Below are 21,231 nucleotides of genomic sequence, written 5' to 3'. Positions count from 1 at the left end.
GCCTCTATACATCTATGGAGATATTGCACCAAAAACCAGACATTTGCAGCTAGAATAGTCATTTACCACATTAGCAATGTATAGAGTGTATTTCTGATTAGTTTAAAGTGATCTTCATTGAAAAGAACAGTGCTTTTCTTTCAAAAATAAGGACATTTCAAAGTGACCCCAAACTTTTGAACGGTAGTGTACACTTTTTACTGGAAGAGTTCTTCTATTCCAGTCGAATGGATATATGTGAAATGAACAGTACTGATGATTTAAGTGTCTACCACAACATCTTTCTTTACATATCTTTACATTTGATTCTATTTATGGGCCGTGATGACAAATGGCGTCCATCTAAAATACTAGAATGATGATGGAAGAGATGATCCCAATCAGAGACCATCCCAGTTTGAACAGCACCTCTGTGTTTTTCCCCCTACAGGTCAACAGAAGCAGGTGGACCCGGAGGTTTTCCGCTTCTTCTACACCATCTGGAAGGAGACGGAGGCTGAAGCACAGGATGTGGATTTGCCTGTGGCTGTCCTTGAACATCTGGAGGCCAACGAGCAGGTGTACAAGCTCTCTTCATCAGTGAAGACGAGCCATGGCGTGGGTAAGATCGCCATGACCCAGCGCCGGCTCTTTCTGCTCACAGAGGGACGGCCAGGTTATGTAGAGGTCACCAAGTTTAGAGACATAGAGGTAAGACCATCTTCTCCCATCCACACTATTCCGTATATAAAGTAAGCTTTATTTATGTAATGTATGTGTGATGATATTGCCTCTGGTGGTGATATGCTGAAATCCTGCTTTTAACCCAAGGCTTTTTCTTCAGTGCTCCTCCTGTCTTTCATCAGAAGGTCTTTTTCTACTCTTTTTTTTTTTTTTTTTCATTCAGGACGTGAAGATATCCTCAGCTCCTTTACTACTTCTAAGGATCCCCTCTTTAAAGATTAAGACCAGCCTAAGGAGGGAGACGTTCGAGGCCAATCTGAAATCCGAGTGCGAGCTGTGGCATTTGATGATCAAGGAATTATGGGCAGGAAGGAAAATGGCAGATGAACACAAGGTTGGTTTGATGTTTGTTTGTTGTTCTGTTGAATTCTTTTTATCATTTCTGTTGGTCTCAACAATGCCTACCAGGGCTTGAGAGTGTTTTGAGGAATGAACGAAAGAATACGTAACAAGCAAACATGACTACAACAGCATGTCCCAGTGTGTGGTGTTCATTATATACCTAAGCAGTTTCACAGTGATTTACAATATTTTACCATTGTATAGTTGCATTTAATGTTGTAGAATATCTGTGAAGCAAGTTAGTTTGTGTTGTCACTTGCGTTTTAGCAGCTATAAACTATGCAGAGTGGTTCAACAGGCAGGAAGGTTGACCCAGCAAAGCGTTTGTAGAGCGTGATCAGGGCACAGTGCGACACGTAGAGCACCTGTTGGCTATCCACTGCATCCCGACCTAGCTCCAGCCGCCTTGATTCTGTCTTGCCCCTGAACCTAATTAGGTCAGGACGAGAGAGTGAGGCTGACGGCTGCGCAACTCTCCCTCACTCTAATCCAAGTCGTACAAATCATGACTTCAAATTCAAATCCTGTGGCAATGGGCAAGTGGCGAAGCAGCAGGTGCGGAAACACTGGAAGCTGTAGTCACGAACCTGCATGCAGGCAGCCCAGGGCATAGGGTCGCTCTCTGCTGGAATGAAGCAGCAGCGGAGTTCGGCAGCCCCCTGGGTGTCTGAGGAGCCCTGTTTAGGATTTGCTCTGCTCACCTCCATGGAGGAAGGGCCTAGAAAAGGTGCCCCAAACATAGCTTGCTTCACCTCACCTTGGTCAGCACACGGCGGCTGTCATTCAGCAGTCAAAATACAACAAAAAAATTGGTGAAGGTACTCAACCTTGGCACGTGGGCGTACCTTCAAAGCCCGGATTAGCCTCATCAGTCACCTCCAGACCCGCAACCGCCACCCACCAAATTGAAATCATGGCCATCTTCGACCCTGAAGGATGAACATGATAATCAGCAGTTATAAACTATCTCTTGAAGTTAATAAGACCAAAAAAAAGCAACTTGTTTCCAAGAAACTTCAAATGACTTTCTTGTGATGGAAGAACTAAGGTACAACTTTACTTCTAACTGTTACAAAGCAATAACACTGGAGACTCTTTCCATGAATATTAAACATGTAAAGAAAACCTCACCATATAAACAATAAGATGTGTATATTCTTTGTTAAACAGAGGTGGACAAAGTACCCAACATCATTACTTAAGTCAAAGTACAGATCCCACTGGTCAAATGTTACTCCAATAGTTATCCAGTCAATTTTTTACTTAAGTACTGAAGTACTTGCTTTTAAAAATACTTCAGTAATAAAAGTACATTTTCTGTCAATGCATCATTGTATTATTGCCACAACGCTTACAAAACCTAACGCCGTTACCAAAGACAGAAATGTGAATTCAGAAAATGAATGCATGCTGTGCCATCATGGTGGTTTAACATTAAGCTAGCTAGTCTTTGAAACTCCACCTGACATGCTAGCAAACTCTCTTTTCAAGCTCGAAATCATATTGGGTAGCTAATGCTACTAGAAAAGAAAGATTTCTACATTCTGTTTATTTGGCAAGATGATGCTAAAACATATATTTCTGAAAGGACTTCAGAGAAGTTAATGTTACAGTATGTTAGCGTAACTCCGTTTTTGCATGCCAACTGTGTCCAAGTTAACTAGCTATGTGTAAACATTAGCAGTAGACAAGGTTGTGGTAACTTGGTGGGCAAATCCATAGAAAGTCATTTGATTAACCAGACTGCACAGCTATTGTAGGGTTATCGCTAGCTCTAAAAGCACAGACAACTTCGTTGTAAGCTTTCTCTTGGAATAAAACACTTGTACCTCAATATGCTTCCACAGGTCAGACGGCGAGTTTTTGTAGGCCATGATCTGGTTCGTTTTCGACAAACAAAGCAAACATTTAAAACGAATCTTTAATCCTTTCAGAAAACTGAAACATGGGTTCTAGGTATGGCTATGAGTGCATGCATTTTCCAGAAGAACTGCCTCCTTCCATTCTGCCATCAACTGATCGTGTTCAAATAATGCTGCAGAGAAATAATTGATCTTGATTTTATACAGTCTATGGATGTGACGTGACCCTAGTGATTACTGATCGGCTTGTCTCGGTGTCACCTGCGAAAAAACCAATCGCGTTTTAGAAAAGAAAAAACATCCACTTTCAAATCTGCTTCAAAGTAACACGTAACAAGGACCTTGATAGAAATGTAGTGGAGTAAAAAGTACGATATTTGCCTTTCAAATGTAGTGAAATTAAAGTCATTAAGTTTAAAAAAAACCCTCAAAGATATTCAAAGTGTACTTAAGTACAGTACTCAAGTAAATGTACTTCATTACTGTCCACCTCTGTTAAATAACAAACATTTGAAAGTTTATTATTACACTCGGGTGATGTGTAGTGTCTGTCTGCCATGCATGTCCCTGTGATTAGCTGTTACTATAGAAACAAATAATGTACATACATTTACCTGTGATTCTGCCTAGCACACAGACTAATTACGAATTCAACAGTGCTGTGGTACAGGAGAATATAATATTAGCAGCAGCTTACATGTAGCCTAATAGTTAACGACCTCAAATTTTAAATCTGTAGATCTTCATTCATTCAGCTGTGCTGTAGTTTACTTCAACAGAAAATAAAATAAAATCCACCTTATCAGTAATACAACACAGCTCAGGTATTGTGCTTTTCCGCAATGCCGAGTCTTGGTGATTGGACGGTTTTCCTGAATTATAGAAAAATCCATCCATTATCCGTAACCACTTATCCTGTGCAGAGTCACAGGCAAGCTGGAGCCTATCCCAGCTGACTATGGGCGAAAGGCGGGGTACACGCTGAACAAGTTTCCAGATCATCGCAGGGCTGACACATAGAGACAAACAACCATTCACACTCACATTCACACCTACGGTCAATTTAGAGTCACCAGTTAACCTAACCTGCATGTCTTTGGACTGTGGGGGAAACCAGAGCACCCGGAGGAAACCCACGCGGACACGGGGAGAACATGCAAACTCTGCACAGAAAGGCCCTCACCGGCCACGGGGCTCGAACTCAGAACCTTCTTGCTGTGAGGTGATTATGCTAACCACTACACCACCGTGCCGCCCTATAGAAAAATCCTTGTTATTTAAACACTCTGATTCACACCTGTGATGTCATGAGACTAACCTGGATGTTTTTAAATGGTGTGCTGGAGTAAATGTGTCAGAACAGCATTGTAAGTAGGTGATTAGTGGCGTCTCAGACCCCCTCTGGTCATTCCAGTTTGACATTCTATGGCTTCCTTTATTTCTCTTTTAAACTAGCTGTCCTCTTCAGAAGAAGTGTGTAGTTCTTGAAGGAGACTTTTCGTTCAGGTGAAGGTAGACAGCTGTGTTCTGACCTGTATTGTCATATGCGATGTTACAATTTGTTGTTTTGTGTCACCAGTGTACACATCTGTGCTGTCTTTACAACGCTACGTTCATTAAGTGGCTCTGTTTGGGTGTCTGGACTTTCCGCTGTGCAAGTTTCTGTCCGAGTGTGTTGTTAGGTTGGAAATACACCAGAACACAATGTTTACTGAAGAGCCTCCTGAGCTTTTCTGACACTTGGCCACATAAGGGATAATAATGTCATTGTGTGTGTGCTCTGCTCTTCCTCTCTGGTTCCTGGTTTGGTGGACATGTTGGACCTAGTGCTTGGTGTTTTGTTTGTAAGCCCAATTTAGGTAACCACCAACCTTTTTAATGACTCTTGCACTCCTTGTCCTTGGTTGAAGCATTTCCAGCAGGAAAGACACTGAAAAAAAAGTTTTACTGGTTTAATATTTTTGTTATTGCATGACATTAAAGTACTACAGGGACTCCAAAACCGAGTGTGAATCATATTGTCAGAAAAATGTGCCATAACTGGATGAATTTTCCATGATGTTATCTGACCATAATGAATTTTGATGTATAATATGTGAAGAATCTGAGTTTGCGGACTCTGTGTACCCTTCTCTAGGACCCTCAGTACATACAGCAGGCGCTGACAAACGCCCTGCTGATGGATGCTGTGGTGCGATGCCTCCAGTCTCACAAAGCTATTTATGCTGCTTCTAAATTGGCCTACTTCGATGCGTTGAAACTGGAAGGTTTGTAATTTAAAGCCATTTGGATATAATTATAGTCATGCAATGGTGAGATGCTCGGTAATGTCGCTTGGTTGCAGATGTATTAACTCAAATTTCTTCATCTACACTTTTCAAAAAAAAAAGGCAACATGGGCAATTCTTCAGCAGAGAGGCCAAAACTATGAAATTATTAAGATTGCCTTAAAGGGCATATCACGGGTAAATTCAAGAGCAAGATCAATGTAATTCTCTTATTTTATATTAAACTTTGGTCAAATATCTGTCACATTTTGCATTTTGTGCAATTTTTTTTTTACCTTGCGCAATACCAGAAAAATTCAGTTGAAATCAAGCCATTTGAGGCGAATTGGTCCGCCTCTGAAAAAACTTGCCATTTGGATTTCCCGGCAAACATTGATTTTCGTGACGTCATCTACGGGACGCCTCTTTCTGAATCCTACGTCAGCGCTGGTTTGTTTATGAGAAAACGACCTGGTGGTTTTCTGCAAATTTCTTCAGCGTTTTCACGTAATTATTAAAATGATTAACAGATGTATCGTAGGAGGGTGTAGCAACACCAATCTTGATGGGATTAGTACTCATCGTTTCCCAAAAGACCGGACAATGAGAGAGAAATGGGAGCGCTTGGTCTACACAGGCTGTGCACTGAAACCGTGCAAAGCTCGCACAGCCTGCTGGCGCTTCCACAGATAACGTCATGATTCTGGCTCCAGACTCCCTTGGGATTTTCCCAGACGTGTTTTGTTATTTTATTTTTTTCTGCTGTAGACAGATGGCCTTGTGCAAAATTACCCTTCTGGATGAGTGTGTAAAAGGAAATTCTTTCATATAAAAAAAAGCACGAAATTGGTCCAGAATATCAAGTCAAGTCAAGTTTATTTGTATAGCGCTTTTAACAATAAACATTGTCGCAAAGCAGCTTTACAGAATTTGAACAACTTAAAACATGAGCTAATTTTATCCCTAATCTAAATTAAGAATATAACTTGTCAGCTCAGTGATACTGCCAGAGCATGTAATCCAAGGCAAAATGTACTGAAAATTATATTTAAAAATCATCGCCCCCAATTATAGCAATGTTGCTTCGGAGAAATCTTGGCTTGAATTTTCAGGAATGAAAGTTCAGGGTTTTTTTTTTTTTTCTGACGTGATTCCGTTACTGACTTTTCTTTCCTCATAAAAGATTTTGTGTTCAGAGTTAAACACAGCCAATTTTTCTATGCTCTTTTTAGGGTCAAAAGATACCCCATACATTGTGAGAATTTTTATTTAATGCCATTATCTTGAGTACTGCAACTAAAAGAAAGTTACCACGTTTTCCTGTGAAATGTAATTCCGTTACTGAAGAACCACGCACATCTTTTGGTTAGTAAAGAGAACTGTTTGGAGAGAAAAAAAAGTGCTAAACTACGATAACTTGTAATTGTACAAGTATTTATCTGTCGCAGGCTAGCAGGTTTAATCCCTTCCTTGTCTTCCAAACATAAAGACAGTATAAGGTTTCATTTTTGGCATCCTACTCCATCTCCCCCTGCCAGTGCTAAAACTAAATAGACTGCACACATTATACAAAGTAGAAATCACACAAAAGGGCAGACAACAAAGTCTTAAGTTTAGTGTTTTTCCATTTAAATACAAATGTATGGCTTTTCTGTATGTACACTGTGTTTGGTATTCGACTTGAAATACTCCCAAATCAGGAATGCAGCTGCCTACCTCTCAAGTGTGTGTGTGCAAGTGTAATAGTTTTTCTAGTCATTATCATACCATCAAGACCTTCCTTGTTATGTCCTGCATTGGTCAGTCCTGATATTTTGTGTCAAGCTATTGATAAATATTAGATATCAGCCCTCACATCTAATATCATGAAAAGACCTCACAGTCTTGGTTCATTTAGTATTGTATTGTGCTTAAAATTCCACCTTAATCAAAACGGTGTTTTTAAACAGTGCCGATGATGGTGCCAAAAACAACATCCGAGACCCTCAGGCATAAAATCAACCCTTGTCTGGACTTGACATCTCCTCAAGCTGTGGACTTCCTGCTCTATACACCAGGTTAGACACGCTCTCTTTTTCAGCCTTTTCAGTCTACAACACTGTGAATGAAGGAAACTTGAGCTATACAGACCAGACAAGACCTGTTTTACTGATTGCGTGAAGTGATATGATCTTTCCTGGAAATGCCTTCAGAGTTTCTGCCTACAATAACACGGTGCATTCTGCTATGACGTGTGAATGCTCCAGTTTCAGAGCGTCTCTTGTGGAACGGCCACTGGCTGTTTTGACTCCAGAAGTTTCAGACTCAGAGAAACTGATTCTTCCAAACAGTTACTGTTTCTTTCATTCATTCATTTTAAACTTCTCTCTCTCGTGTGTGTGTGAGATTTTTATATATACGAGGGTAAGTCAAAAAGTTCTAAGACAGATATTATAATTTCAAAAGGTGTGAAGGACCTCCCCCAGAATTCTACAAAGAAGGAATTCTCCAATGGAAACAGTGCTTGCAGAAGTGTTTAGCCTTAAATGGAGGATGTGTAGAGAAATAGCTTTATTTTCATAAATAAAGGGGGGAGTTGTGGGGATTTTTTTTTTTTTCAAATTTGTCTTAAACTTTTTGACTTACCCTCGTGTGTGTTTTTTATATATACAGTGGTGCTTGAAAGTTTGTGAACCCTTTAGAATGTTCTATATTTCTGCCTAAATATGACCTAAAACATCATCAGATTTTCACACAAGTCCTAAAAGTAGATAAAGAGAACCCAGTTAAACAAATGAGACAAAAATGTTATACTTGGTCATTTATTTCTTGAGGAAAATGATCCAATATTACATATGTGTGAGTGGCAAAAGTGTGTGAACCTCTTGGATTAGCAGTTAATTTGAAGGTGAAATTAGAGTCAGGTGTTTTCAATCAATGGGATGACAATCAGGTGTGAGTGGGCACCCTGTTTTATTTAAAGAACAGGGATCTATCAAAGTCTGATCTTCACAACACGTGTTTGTGGAAGTGTATCATGGCACGAACAAAGGAGATTTCTGAGGACCTCAGAAAAAGCGTTGTTGATGCTCATCAGGCTGGAAAAGGTTACAAAACCATCTCTAAAGAGTTTGGACTCCACCAATCCACAGTCAGACAGATTGTGTACAAATGGAGGAAATTCAAGACCATTATTACCCTCCCCAGGGGTGGCCGACCAACAAAGATCACTCCAAGAGCAAGGCGTGTAATAGTCTGCGAGGTCTAAAAGGACCCCAGGGTAACTTCTAAGCAACTGAAGGCCTTTTCACATTAACAGTAGCCAATGTTCATGAGTCCACCATCAGGAGAACACTGAACAACAATGGTGTGCATGGCAGGGTTGCAAGGAGAAAGCCACTGCTCTCCAAGAAGAACATTGCTGCTCGTCAGCAGTATGCTAAAGATGACGTGGAAGCCCGAAGGCTATTGGAAAAAACGTTTTCTGGACTGATGAGACCAAAATAGAACTTTTTGGTTTAAATGAGAAGCGTTATGTTTGGAGAAAGGAAAACACTTTCATTCCAGCATATGAACCTTATCCCATCTGTGAAACATGGTGGTGGTAGTATCATGGTTTGGGCCTGTTTTGCTGTGTCTGGGCCAGGACGGCTTGCCATCATTGATGGAACAATGAATTCTGAATTATACCAGTGAATTCTAAAGGAAAATGTCAGGACATCTGTCCATGAACTGAATCTCAAGAGAAGGTGGGTCATGCAGCAAGACAACGACCCTAAGTACACAAGTCGTTCTACCAAAGAATGGTTAAAGAAGAATAAAGTTAATGTTTTGGAATGGCCAAGTCAAAGTCCTGACCTTAATCCAATCGAAATGTTGTGGAAGGACCTGAAGCGAGCAGTTCATGTGAGGAAACCCACCAACATCCCAGAGTTGAAGCTGTTCTGTATGGAGGAATGGGCTAAAATTCCTCCAAGCCGGTGTGCAGGACTGATCACCAGTGACTGGAAACGTTTAGTTGCAGTTATTGCTGCACAAGGGGGTCACACCAGATACTGAAAGCAAAGGTTCACATACTTTTGCCACTCACAGGTATGTAATATTGGATCATTTTCCTCAATAAATAAATTACCAAGTATAATATTTTTGTCTCATTTGTTTAACTGGGTTCTCTTTATCTACTTTTAAGACTTGTGTGAAAATCTGATGATGTTTTAGGTCATATTTATGCAGAAATATAGAAAATTATAAAGGGTTCACAAACTTTCAAGCACCACTGTATATCTCATCTCATCTCATTATCTCTAGCCACTTTATCCTGTTCTACAGGGTCGCAGGCAAGCTGGAGCCTATCCCAGCTGACTACGGGCGAAAGGCGGGGTACACCCTGGACAAGTCGCCAGGTCATCACAGGGCTGACACATAGACACAGACAACCATTCACACTCACATTCACACCTACGGTCAATTTAGAGTCACCAGTTAACCTAACCTGCATGTCTTTGGACTGTGGGGGAAACCGGAGCACCCGGAGGAAACCCACGCGGACACGGGGAGAACATGCAAACTCTGCACAGAAAGGCCCTCGCCGGCCACGGGGCTCGAACCCGGACCTTCTTGCTGTGAGGCGACAGCGCTAACCACTACACCACCGTGCCGCCCCTATATATATAATATATATATATATAGAGGTCCGTCTCAGAAACTGGTCTCTCATTTGAGACATTCGCTACGTTCACACTGCAAGGCTTAATGCTCAATTCCGATTTTTTTGTGAAATCCGATTTTTTTGTGAGGTCGTTCACATTAATAAATATATGCGACTTGTATGTGATCCTCAGTATGAACGTAAAGCGACATAAAAGTGTTCCGCATGCGCATTGCAGGATACGACGACATCACACACAGTGAGCATGGCCAGTGTTTACGGAAGTAAAACCGCCTGGTTGCAGTATGACCCATCCAATCTAGCTTGAATAGCTGCATCCCCCCAAATGGAAATCAGCTCCCTAACCTCTGCGTCCTTCCATTGAGAAGATTCAGAACCTTCACAGCCCGAAGCGTCCCTCGCATTGATGTCATGCGCAGGGGCGCAGATACGTTTTTTGAACTGGGGGACAAAGCTGCCAGCAAACCAACCCCAACCCCGATATGTCTGTCAAACTTGTTGTGGGTTACCATAGCAACCAAGCTCGAGCTCGCAACCTGTGCAGTCTGCGCAGCTCAACCAACCGAATATCAGTCTTTGTTTTGTTTTATGTGAGTTGTATACACTGCTGTGCACCTCAATAAACCGAATGGTAATTAGGCTACGTTCACACTGCAGGCTGAAGTGACTCAAATCCGATCTTTTCGCCCATATGTGACCTGTATCTGATCTTTTATTGACAATATGAACGACACAGATCCGATTTTTTCAAATCCGACCCAGGCCATTTGGATATGTGGTCCTAATTCCGATTCCTATCCGCTCTTTTCATATGCGACTTCAGTCTGAACCGCCAGGTCGCATTCATCCGACTTACACGTCATCAACAAGCCACAAACGTCACTATTCTGCGCTGAAGTAGGCGGCGGGTCTCTCAAAAAAAGTTACAACAACATGGCGCATAATCACGGGCGCAGATAGAGGGTGGGACTCGTCCCACCCAGATTTAAATTCACCTCGTTCGGTCCCCCCCACTTATAGGGAGGAAAAAACGTCTATGCTGTCTTTCTTTGCATAAGGCAAACCTCACGGAAAAATCAAAAGACTAATTACCATTCGGTTTATTGAGGTGCACAGCAGTGTATACATAGTTGCAACAACTCACATAAAACAAAGACTGATATTCGGTTGGTTGAGCTGCGCAGACTGCACAGGTTGCGAGCTCGAGCTTGGTTGCTATGGTAACCTACAACAAGTTTGACAGGCATATCGGGGTTGGGGTTGGTTTGCTGGCAGCTTTGTCCCCCCCAGTTTTTTGTCCCCCCCAGTTCAAAAAAACGTATCTGCGCCCCTGCGCATGACATCAATGCGAGGGACGCTTCGGGCTGTGAAGGTTCTGAATCTTCTCAATGGAAGGACGCAGAGGTTAGGGAGCTGATTTCCATTTGGGGGGATGCAGCTATTCAAGCTAGATTGGATGGGTCATACCGCAACTGGGCGGTTTTACTTCCGTAAACACTGGCCATGCTCACTGCGTGTGACGTCGTCGTATCCTGCAATGCGCATGCGGAACACTTTTATGTCGCTTTTCGTTCATACTGAGGATCACATACAAGTCATATATATTTGTTAATGTGAATGACCTCACAAAAAAATCGGATTTCACAAAAAAATCGGAATTGAGCATTAAGCCTTGCAGTGTGAACGTAGCGTTAGTCTTTTGATTTTTCCGTGAGGTTTGCCTTATGCAAAGAAAGACAGCATAGACGTTTTTTCCTCCCTATAAGTGGGGGGGACCGAACGAGGTGAATTTAAATCTGGGTGGGACGAGTCCCCCCCTCTATCTGCGCCCGTGATTATGCGCCATGTTGTTGTAACTTTTTTGAGAGACCCGCCGCCTACTTCAGCGCAGAATAGTGACGTTTGTGGCTTGTTGATGACGTGTAAGTCGGATGAATGCGACCTGGCGGTTCAGACTGAAGTCGCATATGAAAAGAGCGGATAGGAATCGAAATTAGGACCACATATCCAAACGGCCTGGGTCGGATTTGAAAAAAATCGGATCTGTGTTGTTCATATTGTCAATAAAAGATCGGATACAGGTCACATATGGGCGAAAAGATCGGATTTGAGTCACTTCAGCCTGCAGTGTGAACGTAGCCATTATGGTCAAAAAAAATAAATTTTCTAATTTTACAATTTTTTTTTGCATTTACCTAACACTCAATGTTTCTTTTGTCATGTTTAATAAGAATAAAAATAGCATCTTGCTTTATCTGGCCTCCACTGGGGAAAATCTTTTTGATTACAATTCAAATGCTTTTGTAAAATTGATTTCCGTATAAAATAACTCCATCATGAAGAATTAAAGCCCCTCCTTCACAGACGAGTGAAAATATTGAATAAATTTCCTCTTTTTGATTGCTTGGGTTAAAAATGCCAAGTTATGATGACTGAATTGATTATTCACTTAAATATGAATAATATGATACATTCTGGGTATTTGATATGGCAAAATAGGACACAATGGAAAACTCAAGAACACACCGGAAAGATGAGAATAACGGCGGTGGTAAAAGAACAGCGACTGTACCGGCTGAAGGTCACGTGGGTCTCTGCTGCGGCATGCGAGCAACGGGACATCACTACCGCACCGGACAGAGCGCAAGGTGGGGGCGGGGCAAAATGACTGGCTGTAGATTCGATCAAAAGTTCGATCTTAATTGACCATGGTTGCAAAATATTGGCCAAAAATACGCAAACACTATGAAATATGAAAGTAAGATGAAAAAGAAACATTCTATTGCCTTATACAGCAAGACTAAAACAAAATAAAACTGTCAAAACTCACCTTTTCAGTGATAACGTCCGAACAGATCACCCGCGTAACAGAAAGACCGCAAATGGAAGCATGATCAACTTTGAACTGTTGGAGTGGAAAATTCCATTCTACACATGCAAATTGTTAATGTGTGTCCTTCCCCGCACACACATAACACGCTACGGTAAAAAATAGACCACAACTCATTTTATAGCTCAGAAATTCATACAAGACCAGCTACCATCGTAACATATTCTGTAAGAAACGTATTCTATACCTAACTTTCAGCTTTCGTTTTAAAAACCAAAATCGCAGATTTATAACTAAATTTTTATATGGTGTAGTGATTTTAAGTTACTACTTTTGGTGAGGTAGTGACCTTGAGCCTGAGGCTTTCCATTTAGATTAAAACACACGATCGTATTGGTTTCGGGTATGCGGAAAATGGAGTTACAACGGTGATCAAATATTTTGCATGATGTTTTATTACGGTTATGATTATTCTGTGAGCGCACCAATCCTTAGGTGTATAAAGTTATAACTTTAAAATTCAATTAGTGATAACTGTAGACTTTTCAGTGGACTACAACCTTTTTAAGGGAATCTGATGTAGTCAACCATTTATCATGTCCCAGATCAAGCCGCCATTTTTCCACATTTGCAGAATTTTTGCCAAATCCTGAATAGAGTATTCACATCAAAGATTTAGTTTTATCTGTATTATTTCTTTCATCATTTTATTTCAAATTAAAACCAACATCACCATTCAAAACCGTATAGTTTATTGACTGAGAGTATATTTAGTGGGGGACCCCCACAGTACCCAGTTTCTGAGACATATATAACATACATATACATATATAAAAATCACACACAGGGGCACAGGGTTGTGGTCAGAAGTTTACATACAGTGACATGAAGGTCATCTTTGATATGAACGTCATGGCAATATTTGGGCTTTCAGTAATTTATTTGAACTGTTCTTTTTCTGTGACCAGAATGATTCAAGTTCAAAGTGTTTGTCATATGCACGGTAAGGACATGTCCTCTTGCACAATGAAATTCTTAGTTTGCTGTCCACCATGAATGCCAATTACGAATAAATAAATAGGCGAAAGAAATAATACAAAGTAAAGGCAATATAGTGCAAAATAAAAGCAAAAAAAACACCCAGTATAGTACAAAATAAAGGTAAACATTAGTGCAAAATAGGTAGTGTAATACAGAAATAAGGCAATGATCAGACGTAGCAGCAAAATGATCGGACGTAGCAGCAAAAATGAATGATTGTACAGCATGCATCTTTAATTTATATATTTAAAAAAAAAACCTAGAATTTGGTGCACAAGTTTTATTTTTCTTTGGGTTTTCTGAAATCCATACAGGGTCAAAAATTTACATACATTCACTTAGATGATTAATTCGGAGGTGCTGAAACTTCCAAAATGTCTCTTATCTTGCCAAGGCCAAGGTCTCTTAGCTTCCTGTTAGTGATCATGATTGACTCCAGCTGGTAGCTTCTCTGTGCCTTCATAAAAAGGGTTTGTTTACAGCACTCATTGGATTGACCAACACACAGTAAAATGGGAAAGTCTAGGGAGCTCAGTGCAGATCTGAGAAAGAGGATCGCAGATATACACAACTCCGGATTGTGTCTTGGAGCCATTTCTAAACAACTGCAAATTCCAAGATCATTTCAAACAATTGTATCCAAGTTATTGTTAGGTGTAGTCACTTTGCCAAGCCACTTTGCTTCAAGAAAACCCAAACTGTCACTCTCAGCTGAAAGGAAATTGGTTTGGATGGTCAGGAACAACCTGGGAACCACCATGGCGCAGCCCTGCCATGAACTGGAAGCTGATGGATCACTGTCTAGAGTTCAGATCACCATGGACTAAGAGGTTGCTATCCAAGAAATAACCCCCTGCTCCAAAATTGACACCTTCAAGCTTAACTAAAGTTTGAAGCTGACCACACAGATAAAGAAAAAGCCTTCTGGAGGAAAGCTGTATAGTCCGATGAGACAAAGATTGAGTTGGTTGGCCACAATACCCACCATATACAGAGAGACACTGTACCAGCTGGTGGTGGTGGTAGGATCATCATGCTCTGGGGCTGTTTTGGTGCTAGTGGAACTGGTTCATTGCAAAAAGTGGATGGAATAATGAAGGAGGATTACCTCAGAATTCTTCAGCATAAACCATCAAAAACTTGAACACAACTTGGGAGTTACAACAGGACAATGAACCCAAACACACATCAGAGCTGGTTGTAGAGGATAAAGCACACCAACATTAAGCTTAAAACAAGTCCTGACTTCAACCCTATTGAAAATATATGGACCGTGCTTATAAGTCGAGTCCATGCCAAGAAAAGAAAAACAAATTTAATTGAACTCTACCAATTCTACCATGAAGAGTTGTGAAATATCCAACCAGAATTCTGCCAGAAGCTTGGTCATGGTAAACAAAAATGTTTGGTCAAGGTGAATCTTGCAAAGAGACATTTTACCCAAATATTAGGTGTGCTGTATGTATAATTTTGACCCTGTGTTGATTTCAGAAAACCCAAAGAAAATTAAAACTTGTGCACCAAATTCTAGTGTGGTGGGGTTGTTGGTTTTTTTTGGTTTTCTTTTTTTTAATTAAAGATGTATGTTGTACAATCATTCTGCCACAGAAAAAGAACAGTTCACAGAAATTACTGAAAGCCCAAATATTGCCATGACGTTCATATCCAAGATGACATTCATGTCACTGTATGTAAACTTCTGACCACGTGTGTGTGTGTGTGTGTGTGTGTGTGTGTGTGTGTGTGTGTGTAAAATTTAAAATACAGGGCCAAAATTATACATACATGGTCAAAAATTTACATACACTCACTTAGATCATTAATTCAGAGGTACTGAAACTTCCAAAAAGTCTCTTATCTTGCCAAGGCCAAGGTCTCTTAACTTCCTGTTTTGAGAGTCCTTATACAGTATGTATGTGCTGTGATTGAGCTCTAATCAGGAACAGGTGCATGGTAATTAGTCCTAAAGGCATGCTTCGAGTTCCAAAGCATGTGGACATAACCAGACAACTGTTTGACATATCAAGTTTGATATTTGATCATAACTATATAGTAATGATATAAAGTGAAAGCGCTGGTTCACTGCTGTCCACCAGGCACCCAGCAGAGTCACGCCATAATAAATGTTGTGGTGGGGGCGTCGTGGCTCAGGTGGATAAGGCGCCATACCATAAATCCGGGGACCCGGGTTTAATTCCGGCCCGAGGTCATTTCCCGATCCCTCCCCGTCTCTCTCTCCCGCTCATTTCCTGTCTCTACACTGTCCTAGCCAATAAAGGTGAAAAAAGCCCCCCAAAAAATATCTTTAAATGTCGTGGTGGTGTTTCTGGCGCTTGGCATGCAGTGTCAAAGAACGAATAAATACGTATTTGTAATTGCGATGCGTATCTCATTATTGGCATTACTGTCACAAGACAATGCAGCGATTTATTGATGTGAAATACACGACACTCACAATTTGATGGTTCATATGCTTTAATATTATTCTATTCAAGTTGGTGTTGTGCCCTTGCAAATATTTTACTCCTACACTCATCAGGAGCTCCGCTTTTAGGCACTGCCTATATATTTATATTATTTACCCCACCCCACCCCAAAAAATAGGAAGTGAATGCAGGTGATTTTAATTTTTACTAAGTTCAGTGGAAAGCATGTCCATTTCTGTGCTGCTGACAAAATAAAATGTATAAATAATGATCTATAGATTTCCTTTTCTCAAGCACACAGCAGAAAGAGTTCACTTATTCACTTATTAACTACTTCACTTAAATGATTCTAATTACATATTACCTTTTGACTGTAACTGCATTAGATCACATGCAGACTGTGTGTTTCAAGTAAACAAAATGAACTCAAAGCTTGTATTCGTTCTTTTGGCAGTCGTCCAACAAGTGCTTTCAATTTCAACCTCAACTCTCACATGAAAACAAAACTATTAAAGTCATGGAACGTTCCATGTGTTTTCACACACACCCCGCTATGATTTTAACAATCTTACTGTGACTTTGCTTTATTTTAGGACAGCTGGGTGCAGCAGCCTCAGACGGCGGTGGTTACCCAAAACTCTGGTGTGCTCTGAGTGATGGAAAGGTGGTTGTGTTTGACGCAGCCAGCTGGTCCTTGCAGCAGAACTGCATTCAAGTGGGGACCTCCCGCCTTGTAAGGGACTTCCCCTACTCCTCTTGGCGTTTGCGAATTAATAAATACATGGTCACATGTTGCACTGCATTCATGTAGAAGAATGTGAAGCATAAGTAATCCATACAGAATGTGTGAATAGATTTAATTGGCTTGATTTTGCATGTCGTGGCATTTGCAAATCTGGTTCGTAGCTTACAGCCTTCACTGCCTCCTGCAGGATTCATTTACCACACTTTACATTCACTTTGTTGCAGAGTCTCTGAAGTGACATGGTGGTTCTTTTTTAGGAAGGCATTCCCACATATTAATATATTGAGGACACCAGATAATGTATACGGCCCATTCTGTAATTGCGGGTACATTTCAAGTGTTGACTCTGTCGGTCATCGTCAACTCTGTTATCGTTAAATTGGTTAATCCATGAGCAGAAGTGATAAGAGTTGGCCTTTTCCAACATTTGGTGTCCTAACTCCACATTCTAACCTCAAACTAGCCACCGCATGGCATGTATAAAAACAATTTTATGGATTTTAATCATGTTTTTGTGTGGTTTTTTTTTTTTTTTAAATGAGAGCTTCACTCCAATATCACAATAACAGATTTGATGAATAATTAATCTACTGTTTTGTGTATCCTGAACATTTTGTTCAAATTAATGAGTAAAGAACCATAACATACCTCGCTGCCTTTTCTGAAGTTTCACAGCAGAGGAAGTGACATCTCTCGGTGCAGGGGTCATGTGTATTATTAAGAATCTTTGGATTTTATACGGTTTTATAACAGAGTTGACAAGAACATTGGGATGGATTTTTAAAAATATATATATTACCGAAATTTCACATAATACAGAAAATAGACTTTCTGTGCAATTGATTTTATAACAGTTAATAGAATAAGCCTCAAACAGGTTGTTAGACTGAATTATCCATCCATTATCTGTAACTGCTTATCCTGTGCAGGGCTGCAGGCAAACTGGAGCCTATCCCAGCTGACTATGGGCGAGAGGCAGGGTACACCCTGGACAAGACGATCGCAGGGCCGACACATAGAGACAAACAACCATTCACACTCACACCTACAGTCAAGTTAGAGCCACCAGTTAGCCTAACCTGCATGTCTTTGGACTGTAGGGGAAACCGGAGCACCCGGAGGAAACCCACACAGACACGGGGAGAACATGCAAACTCCATACAGAAAGGCCCTCGCTGGCCACTGGGCTCGAACCCGGACCTTCTTGCTGTGAGGCGACAGTGCTAACCACTACACCACTGTGCCACCTTAGACCGAATCATTTCAATGTTTATTCAAGTTGAATGTATGAATCAGTAGTCGAAGACGGCCAATAATGTGGAGGGAGGGGTGGAAGTCGTTTAGGTCGTGTTTTATGAATATATTGGGTGTAAAATATACATCAGGCATTGCTATTGGTGAAAGTTTGTCATTTGCATTATTGTTCAAAACTGATTCAATAAATATTTCTTTTGTGGAAAATAAAAGGTTTATCTCAGAGACACGGAATGTACCCCGAATTCTAGAATGATCCATATATTAATTTCTATGGATTATCAATGAATCATGTAACTTTAGCCCAAGATTTAATATGTTGTGGTGAAATTCAAAGTATTCACATAAGCTGAGCCAATAGTATATCCATGTCGCAATGCTGCTGACTCTCAGTCCGTATGTTTATGCATCGTTCCAAAACTGAAGTAACGTGGAATATTATGAGTCATCCCAATGCTTTGGTTCCTGTAACCACACAGGTCTAATTCCACTGAATTATTATATATGTTTTATTTTGCTTTTTTATTTATTGCATCTTGCTCCATTTTTTTTTTAAATACAGTGGTTGGCCACAAAACGGATCTAAAGAACTGTAATATATTCATATGTTCAGGAAGTTGAGCAGCTCAGTACTTTTTTTTTTTTTTGTTACTTTTAACGCACCCTTGTTTTGGCTGCTTTAGAACTGCATGTTGGGAGTGGACCTGCAGCAGCTATGGATTGGCTCTCAGGACTCGATCATTTATATAATCAACCCAAACAGCATGTCCTGTAACAAACAGCTGACGCAGCACCGCGCTGAGGTCACTGGTCTCGCCCTGGAAGAAAGGCCTGACAAATACAGGTAACTCGCACCAACACATCCATCCATTATCTGTAGCCGCTTATCCTGTGTAGGATCGCGGGCAAGCTGGAGCCTATCCCAGCTGACTACGGGCGAAAGGCGGGGTACACCCTGGACAAGTCGCCAGATCATCACAGCCAACATAGCATGTCGCACACCTCATCTCATCTCATCTCATCATCTGTAGCCGCTTTATCCTGTTCTACAGGGTCGCAGGCAAGCTGGAGCCTATCCCAGCTGACTATGGGCGAAAGACGGGGTACACCCTGGACAAGTCGCCAGATCATCACAGCCAGCATAGCATGTCGCACACAATCTCCATAAATGCTTTTTGGGCTAATGAATAAGACTTGTCTATTTTTTTTTTCTACTGTCACATAAGACATTATTCTGGTTTTTTTTTTTTAATAAATAAATAAGTCGGTAGAAACATCTCTCTCTCTCTAATAATCCATCCATTAATTAAATGTGTCCATGATGACAATCCCTCATTTTTGAAACTGCAGCTTGGATCCTGCGGGGTGTTTTTTTTGTTTTTGTTTTGTTTTTTCTTCCCCACCTCCAAATCAGCAAACAAAATCAAGCCTCATACGTACACAGCTTCAACTAAACACTAACTTGTAAGGTCTAATATGTAAAGGCATGGAATGTAATGCCAGTGCACCCTGGCTGTGTATATACGTAATTAAACAGTCTTGAGTATCAGGATTCAGGGATCCAGACATGCACCTGTGCTTCAATTAAAACGGATTGTATGCTCAGCACTTGCACTAGGCATCTTTCCCATGACCTTTTATATAATTTCCACCATTTTCGTTTGGTTTCTGAACATGAACGTTAAACTTACTTTCATGCCTCAGCATCACGTATATACACTAAGTAACTTTAAAAACGTACATTGATAAAACTTGCTGAATTCGTGCTGAGTTTCTCTCAAGAAGAAAAGAAATATATCACAATGGAAAAATAACTTCGTTCCGCCCGAATAAGTTCCAAATCTGTGCTCAAATCAGAATTTAAGGGAGTTGTACTCAATAACGTACAATATGACTCGGGTAGTCAATGACATGGACAGGCTTTAATTTTCAAACAAATTTTGCATACACTGTACACACACAATCTTGCCTATAAATACCCGGGGGAAATGATGGGAAAATTGTCATTATTGAAGATGCCACGCCTAAGCCAAAATCAACGTGAACAGGCCATCGGGATGTTGCGTGCCGGAAGTACACAGACAGAGGTCGCCCGGCACTTCGGTGTTCATCATTCGACCATTTCCCGTTTGAGTCAGCGTTACAGACAGACAGGAAGCACCAGGGATCGTCCACGCCCTGGTCAGCCTCGAGTCACGACGCCAGTTCAGGATCAGCACATCAGGCTAGCTCACCTCCGTGACAGATTCCTGACCCCCTCAGTCACTGCTGCTGAGACCCCTGGACGACACAGACCCAGAATCTCCAGCATGACGGTCCGAACATGGACCAACTGTCACTTTGAATTTTTTTATTGTGAATTAATTCTTGAGTTTGACAATAAATGTCCTTTATCGATGTTTCAAGATGTGTGTGCATTACATACAATATCATAAATTTCAAATATATGCATGGATCTAAAGTGATATCGTGTTGAATTCCATTGTGCGTTTTTAAAGTTACTTAGTATATTATACAGGGGGCTGCAAAAGTAGGTATGCAGTAAGGATTATTCCAGTATTATAATAGTGGTGCTAGGTTTCATTTAATGCGACCCTTTTGTTTTTCATTACTGTATACCTACTTTTGCAGCCCCCTATATAGTCAAGTGAAGTCAAGTTTATTTGTACAGCGCTTTTAACAATAAACATTGTCGCAACGCAGCTTTACAGAATTTGAACGACTTAAAACATGAGCTAATTTTATCCCTAATCTATCCCCAATGAGCACGCCTGTGGCGACGGTGGCAAGGAAAAACTCCCTCAGACGACATGAGGAAGAAACCTCGAGAGGAACCAGACTCAAAAGGGAACCCATCCTCATTTGGGCAACAACAGACAACATGACTATAACATTAACAATTTTAACATGAAGACAGTTTCGTTGATGTTATAACTCTTCATTGATGGAAACTTGAGTGCAAAACTGTTCATGACAACTACAGTCCTAAAGTTAGCAAGTCAACTGTAGTCCTCAGCCATAAAAGCATTACTGTAAGAGTCCAGAGCGTCCTCCAGGTATAACCCTCAGCTGTCCTCATGGGGCCGTCCTCCA

The 21,231-nt window shown here is 40.9% G+C and overlaps 1 protein-coding gene across 3 annotated transcripts in view; it reads left to right on the top strand.

Annotated features, from left to right (window-relative positions):
- Window positions 1-21,231, top strand: part of dennd3a (DENN/MADD domain containing 3a) — a 76,293-nt gene that overhangs the window by 41,296 nt on the left and 13,766 nt on the right. For all 3 annotated transcript variants that reach the window (XM_060942643.1, XM_060942642.1, XM_060942644.1), the window contains 6 exons: window positions 431-690; window positions 887-1,057; window positions 5,065-5,194; window positions 7,144-7,251; window positions 16,733-16,872; window positions 18,822-18,982. In XM_060942643.1, coding sequence (XP_060798626.1) covers window positions 431-690; window positions 887-1,057; window positions 5,065-5,194; window positions 7,144-7,251; window positions 16,733-16,872; window positions 18,822-18,982 — 970 coding nt within the window. The remainder of the gene's footprint in view (window positions 1-430; window positions 691-886; window positions 1,058-5,064; window positions 5,195-7,143; window positions 7,252-16,732; window positions 16,873-18,821; window positions 18,983-21,231) is intronic.

Source organism: Neoarius graeffei, chromosome 16 (assembly GCF_027579695.1).
Source record: "Neoarius graeffei isolate fNeoGra1 chromosome 16, fNeoGra1.pri, whole genome shotgun sequence".
Lineage (NCBI taxonomy): Eukaryota > Metazoa > Chordata > Actinopteri > Siluriformes > Ariidae > Neoarius > Neoarius graeffei.
The sequence above is the reverse complement of the archived record's forward strand: the minus strand, read 5'-3'. Positions and strand labels throughout refer to the sequence as shown.